Below are 6,945 nucleotides of genomic sequence, written 5' to 3'. Positions count from 1 at the left end.
AGACTTGAAAGGTTCCTCCGCCTTCATTCGGCCAGAGAGAAAGGCGTGAGTGGTCATAACAATAATAAGGTTTTATGCGAGGAAATAAAGCGCTTTAACGTACCCAGTGTTACGGCTGCCCTTCCTCGAGTACAAACGTATGTACTTGTATGTGCTTTTCCTGCATGGCAGGGGGTTGGTCTAGATGGCCCATGTGGTCTCTTCCAATTCTAGGATTCTATGTAGAGTGTAAACGAGGCATGGGCCAGCTTGGGCCCTCCAGGTGTTTTGGACTTCAACTCCCACAATTCCTAACACCCTCAGCCCCCCCCTTTCCCCCTCAGCTGCTTAAACTCAGTCCATCTATACCCCGCCCTTCTCCACCCTGAAGGAGACTCAAGGCGGCTTACACATGGCTATCAGCCTCCTCCCAGTAGACTTAAATCAAAGGAAAGTTTCATGAGAACCACCGCTCTTCTAAATGTTCCTCCAGCAACAGCAAGAATATCAATCATGTTGGGCAGCAAAATCAGGCCCCACGAGGGTCTTCCTCCAGGGGCAAACCAAGGAAGTCCCTAAACAGACTCAGAAGCGGAGGTGGCAGATCAAAAGACAACCTGGCAAAATGGCACTGCTTAGAAGAATCCTCCACCTTATGCGACTGTGCAGCAGAACAAACAACGTGCATCTGTATGCATGCCCACAGTGCCCTGCCACATGAACAGAGGAAGAACTGTTTAAAGCTACAAACAGTGCAGCTGCTATTGTCCGCTTTTGGTCTAAAACTATTTAGCAGCTCATGATCCCTTTATTTTATCAGTTTTAAACTTATTTATGCAATGCTTTTGACACGAAATAAAAAAGTCAGTATAGTTTAGTATCCTTACATAAACAAGATTTTTGGTACAATGGTTAGAAGGGAATATACTTAATTTGTTCGCATTCTCAGTGGTCTTCCTGCAGTCCTTTTCTTGTTGTTGAAGATAAGGAGTAGAGAATGCACATCAAAACTGAAAGCCATCTGGGCCTTTTTTGAAAACTTGATAGAATTATTCAAAAGGGTGTTGATGTTTCCACGTGGAACTCCATTTATACAACCCCTTTGCAATGAACAGCTGCATAGAGGAAAATGGGTCCCCTTCTACATGTTATTGAACACCACTACCCCCACCCCTCATATAATTATAGTTTTCCAAGGGCCACAAGCCAGAATGAGATAGAGCAGTGTCCTTTCTTTTGCATAGAACTCCCAGGTCTCCTCATCACCCCCAGATCTCTCTCTCTCTGATGACCGTCACCCCGGCTTTCAAATTGATTTGAAAGCGCAGCGGAGAGTTCCGCAGATCGCTCACAAAAGGAACGGAGCGGGACCGCAGCAGACTATTATTAAAAGATTTTTTTCTCTTCACTTTCCCCTTCCCTGAACTATGTAACAAATCCCCCAATAAAAAAAGTAGCATTTATTTTAACAGTAACACTCTCTATCTGGTTATTTTGTGTCATTCTCTGACTCTTTCCTTTGCATGCAATTTCTCTCTCTCTCACTAACCCTAGCGGAGGCTTCTCCGCCATAGATTAATACGGCGGACGATATAAATTGGCTCATATCTCTATCAAAATTACCCCTAGAACGCTCCTCTTTTAGTCCTAACCCTTTCTAAGGCTCCTGACTCGAAGACCACCAGCGGAACCGAAATCGGTCCAGTTTTCGGCACCTCAACAGCTGACTGTCAAACGGGACCGACTGCTCCTTTCAAGCCAAACTGCTGCCTTATCCCGGACTTTCCTCTCCCCGCGACTCGCGGAATGGTTTTAAGAGATCCCTAGCCCCTTTCTGTGAACTGGGGATGGGGGGATCGCTCTCCCGCCGGGAAGACATAGATCTCCAAGTACCCTCACCCTCTCTGCAGCTGCCAGGGGGTGCCCGGACGGGTGCCCTCCACGTTTCATTCATACTTTCATAATTTTATGAAGGAGAAGAACACTCTTCCCCAGACCTATCCCTGGACTTATGAAATCTTATACTTCCAAAGACTACAACCCACATGTGCCCCTTCCCCATGCCATCTCTATGAATTCCTTATGAACTCTTTTCCCTCATGTATCCATGAATTTGCATATTCTATGTACCTGGACACCCTCATGACCCACTGTTGTATGAACTTCTAATCGTTGGGCTAACTTCATGAATTGTGAAATCATGCTGCTAGAACTCCACTCCTATGACTTTCCATATTGGGTTCCCCAGATGTTGTAAACCTCGTTCTTATCAAATGTTTTCAATTGTTTATATCATCCATGATTCCCCTTTATGCAATGTAACCCCCCTCTATGGATTTCCCCCTTACTTCCTTGAAATCTGTCTATCTGCCTATATGTATTTGTACTCTTTGGGATCCCCGGAAATTATGTGTTTTTCCTAGCTGGGTTTACGCTCCAACTTTATTTTATTTTTCATTTTATCTCATATAATTGTCAAATCATGAAATCAAATGGGAAATATTTTGACCCCAACATGAACCCTAGCCCCTATGACCCAGGTCTCCCTTCCCAGAAACAAAAGGATAATCTGCTACAGCTTAACCCAATCTAATTCAGATTGCATGGACAATATAAGGCTGAGTCACCAAATTCGGAGTATAGTCCTAAAGGTGATTCAGCCCCCAGGGCAAACATTGTCATATCTCAGGAAATTCCAGGACGCCCCACGTTGAGCGCCCTGTGGAGCCTGTCCATTTTGGCTCATCAACACCCATCACCACTTCCCGTCTGACACCCCAAGGCATATCTAAAATCTGTGAATGTGACAGGACCCCGGACATCCTTGATGGGTGCCATTAATCCCTTTAGAAATCGGCCGGGCAAGGACTAATCTGATATTTCCTGTCCTGCCACTTCATTGTTTCAATAGCTCCCGCCTCCTCCTCTCTGATTGGCCCGAGTGGGGACAAAAGTGGCTCCCCATTGGGCCAGCAGAGCAAGGCGGGAAACGAAAGCCCGCCTCGTTCAACCTCCCAGCCTATCCGCGATCAGATGGGCGGGGGAGCGGGGCGGGAAATTCAAGGGGCTGTCAGACCGAAACATTGTATAAATATGGCTTTATTTGAAACATATGATACGCTAGTAGATTGAATGATCGCTATTAGCGTCCTTTTCAGCTGAATCGCTAAATAAAGACTCCTTGGCGGATTTTCCTTCATCTTTGGCGGACCTTCTTCATTTCGGCTCCAGGTTGTATTTCGGCTCATATTCTCCTTTTGGCTTCGCCAAGGTCCGTTCCCTCAGGACCGGGTCGGGTCTCTCCTTAAGGGCCCGATCCCCTAAAACGCGGTCGACAACATCTCCTCTATAAACTATATTTTATCCAACTTTTATTCCTATTAAGCATGTTGTATTTTACTTCTGGGAAAGAAAACCATTAACCTTTACCTGACCTACGTAAGGAAGCAAAACATACAGTTATTGTTAACACTTCCACATTCTATCCAAAGCTTAAAAAGAGATATTTTGGCTGGAGTTACATTTTTAAAATGTACCTGTTCAGACTTACAAATTCAACTTAAGAACAAACCTACACAACCTATCTTGTTCATAACTTGGGGACTGCCTGTAGTGTATAAATTGGAACTGTCTATCACAAGATGTAGCAATGTTTATAATGGCTTTGCAGTGTAACTAGAAAGAGTTCCCAGCAACTCCTAGTTATAGTGAACACACATGGTGGGTGTGCTGGTACAGCTGTACCAGAACCTTCTACTTTACTTTATTGCTGCAAATGTTTGCAATCATAGGACAGGCCACCTGTCAATCACCATTAAGTTTGGTTCCGCCCCTTGTTCAGGGCTCTGGGAGGGAAGGAGCCATTTTTAAGTTAGTCTCACTTAGGAAGCTCATCTATAGGACGTAGACCAGCTCGTCCCGTAAAAAGCTTCATATTTCAAGACCGTCTGGGGTTAAAGAATACCAGGGATAAAGACCACCAGGGATAAAGAGCACCAGGGTTAAAGAATACCAGGGATAAAGACCGTCCGGGGATACAGAACAACAGCACAGAAACATCTGCAAGCCATTGGCTGGTAGGTCCACTCAACAACCAGATGCACTTGGAGTTGGCAGTGGGTCCCAGACTAGCTAGGCCCAGATAAGAGATAGCCTGGGAGGGGTTATAAGAGGGTTTCCAGTTATTCAAAGCCAATCGCCTGTCCTGTGGGACAAGACTCCTTGAAGATTTATTATTTGTTCGTCAATAAAGGCTTTGTTATTTCTTTAAAAGACTTCAAGGCCATCTTTTCAAGGAATTCCTCAACACCCTTTCTTTAGGCACCCTGGCTTCCCGCTGGGTGTAAAGCATACGTCCTATATAACAGACAATCAGTCACAGGCCCAACGCGTGACAGAACAGTCGGAGACCATGTTCATGGGGCTGTTCCAGGCCCCTAAGGTCTTCAAGAGATGCACTTGTTCTATACTCACACATTTTCACACATTGACCATCTGCCATTGCCCAGGGGATGCCTGGATGTTAGATGTTTTACCATCCTTGTGGAAGGTTTCTCTCGTGTCCCCGGTTGGGGAGCTGGAGCCTGCAGAGGGAGTTCACCCACTCTTCTCGGATCTGAACTGCCGACCTATTGGTCAGCAGTCCTGCCGGCCCAAGGGTTTAACCCATTGCACCACCAGGGGCTCCTGTCTCCCTCTGATACATAAATATTCTGTCCTCTACCAGAAACACTGTTCTTTTGCATATCAGTTTACAGAGGGTGGCCCATTCTAGGATACGGGTTGATATAAGCTGATGTATTCATTGGATTAATGTGAAGTTGAATACAGATTGGCTCTGACTTTTGGCCCAATGCTACTGGCCCTGTTGTAACGGTCACACAGTGTTTTACTGTTTTAATTGGATATGATATTGGTTTTTAAGTGTGTTTTTACGATTGTTGGTTTTTACTATATTTTGTGGCATTAATCTTGCCATTATGTAAGACCGCTCTGGGTCTCTCTGGGGGAGAAGAGCGGTATATAAATTTCATAAATAAATGAATAATTGCCCTCATGGGTTTTCCATAAACACATAGTTGGTCATCAGTGAAAAGTATGTTGGATGTGAGAGACTTTTAGTCTGATCCAGCAGGGTTCTTAGGTTCTTGAAAACGCAAATGTTAACAGGTCATAAACCAAACAAGGAGATCAATTAGTGTGCAGCAAGCAAACAGCCCCTATCACAAACAGCAGGTGATGAGATACCACAAATCGGTCTTGACCTACTTGTTTTAAACCAGATGCTGAGTAGTGCAAAGGACGACATACTAACCACCCTCTGAAAACAACCATATGATCCGCTTGAGGCTGCAAGTCTAATTATTCATTTATTTACGAATGTCTACTCACAAAAGACATGAAAAAGCTTCAGACTTGTGAAATGAATGGCTCTTTCAATATACAAAATAATTTCCACATAACACCATATAATTTTATTTTGTATAGAAATAGGTCAGGGTTTTTGTTATTTTTCTTTACAACAGCTCTTTTTTAAAACACTTATTTTGTAATGACATAAAATATCTCTTAGAAACATCAACATAAAGCATACAAAAGTGCAATGCCTTGGAGGAAAATTCAGTCCTAAATGTAATAATGAAAGATATATGTTGCAGCATTTTCCCACTTAATGGGCTCTAACACAGTGCATATCCTTCAGGTGTTTGTTCTGTGAACAGTTGTGAAGGATTTGTCCAAGAAATAGAAGAGAATCTCTTCAAAGTGCTTAAAAGAGCATGGCTAGTATGCTGAAAGAGTAGCTGCAAATGATTGTTCTTAAGCCCAATGTTTACAGTTTTAATTCAATAAGTAAATAGGAAGCTGCAAAGTGTAATTTATCTTAAACATTAGAAGTAACAAGAGTAGGATGGTAGGTAACAATTTTCTGGTCAAGAGTCTGAGGGTTACAAACTGCAAGGTGATTTTATTTTAAACTAAATGACAATATGCTCCTTCCCATTGGAAGTGCTCATCCGGCCACTGGAGCAGACTTTTCCTTACCAAAAGTGCTAGGTTATGCTTTTTTGTGCAGTTGTGCAAAATAATAATATCAACCATAATAAAAAATAATCTCTCATTCTCTCGATAAATCTCTGAACCAGTGCTTTTCATATTAAATGATCAAAATAGTGAAGGCCAAATAACTTATATTCCCCTTTTTTGGAATAACCAGAGCATTTTCTGGTCAAAAGATTCAACCGAATCTTCTTCTAACACATACCTTAGTGCCACAATTTGCATATGATGGTATGTATTAATTTTAAGAACACAGTCACAAAACCAGTGCAAACATCTGCAAAATGAATCCTCGTTCCTTTTCCTATTGCACTATCCATAAGGGTCTACCCTTGGTAGTCCCTTTAGGTCACAAAGCTTTGAAATGAACACATATGCAAACACCAACATTTCCTCCTGCCCATCCACCGTTGAATAAAGCTAAATGTGCACTGATTGTGATGGTGGGATCTACTGCAGACGCTGCTGCATGTCTGAGGATTCAGGCAAGCCAGTGGTTCTTTCGGCAACAGGCGCCTGCTGCTGCTGTGATCGCACATGAAGGTACTCTATGCTTCAATCCTGTGGAGGGTAGGAAGGTACCACCAGACCATCTGCCTGCCTGCCCTGCAAAGGTCCAGCAGACTGCACCTAGGCACAAAACAGAATCTTGTGAAGTCAATGATTTAAGAGAAACAAAGCAAAAGATTCATTTATAACAGAAATAAAGTTGGTACAGTCACCTCTTCATATCCACAAATTCAGTATAGCCATGGCTTGAAAATCTCCTATGCTCCCTGTAACAGGTTAGGCTACCTTACAAGGTTGGTGTATAGGTAGTTTTCAGGCCTTGCTTGCAAAGGCTAGGCAGAGCAAGGGGGAGGAGCGATCAGGCTGCTATTACTGGAACTGCAGTGATTGGCTGATGTA

At 43.4% G+C, this 6,945-nt stretch overlaps 1 protein-coding gene across 3 annotated transcripts in view; it reads right to left on the bottom strand.

The window, feature by feature from the left end:
• Positions 1–5,427: 5,427 nt before the first annotated feature.
• Positions 5,428–6,945, bottom strand: part of npas2 (neuronal PAS domain protein 2) — a 93,703-nt gene continuing 92,185 nt past the window's right edge. For all 3 annotated transcript variants that reach the window (XM_008121267.3, XM_008121266.3, XM_008121269.3), the window contains one exon: positions 5,428–6,666. Coding sequence is in view for 2 of the 3 variants with exons in the window: in XM_008121266.3 (XP_008119473.1) it covers positions 6,592–6,666 (75 nt within the window). In the remaining variant the exon portion in view is untranslated. The remainder of the gene's footprint in view (positions 6,667–6,945) is intronic.

This window comes from Anolis carolinensis, chromosome 3 (assembly GCF_035594765.1).
Source record: "Anolis carolinensis isolate JA03-04 chromosome 3, rAnoCar3.1.pri, whole genome shotgun sequence".
In the NCBI taxonomy this organism is placed as follows: Eukaryota; Metazoa; Chordata; class Lepidosauria; order Squamata; family Dactyloidae; genus Anolis; species Anolis carolinensis.
Note: the sequence above shows the minus strand (reverse complement) of the source record. Positions and strands in the feature narration are given on the sequence as shown.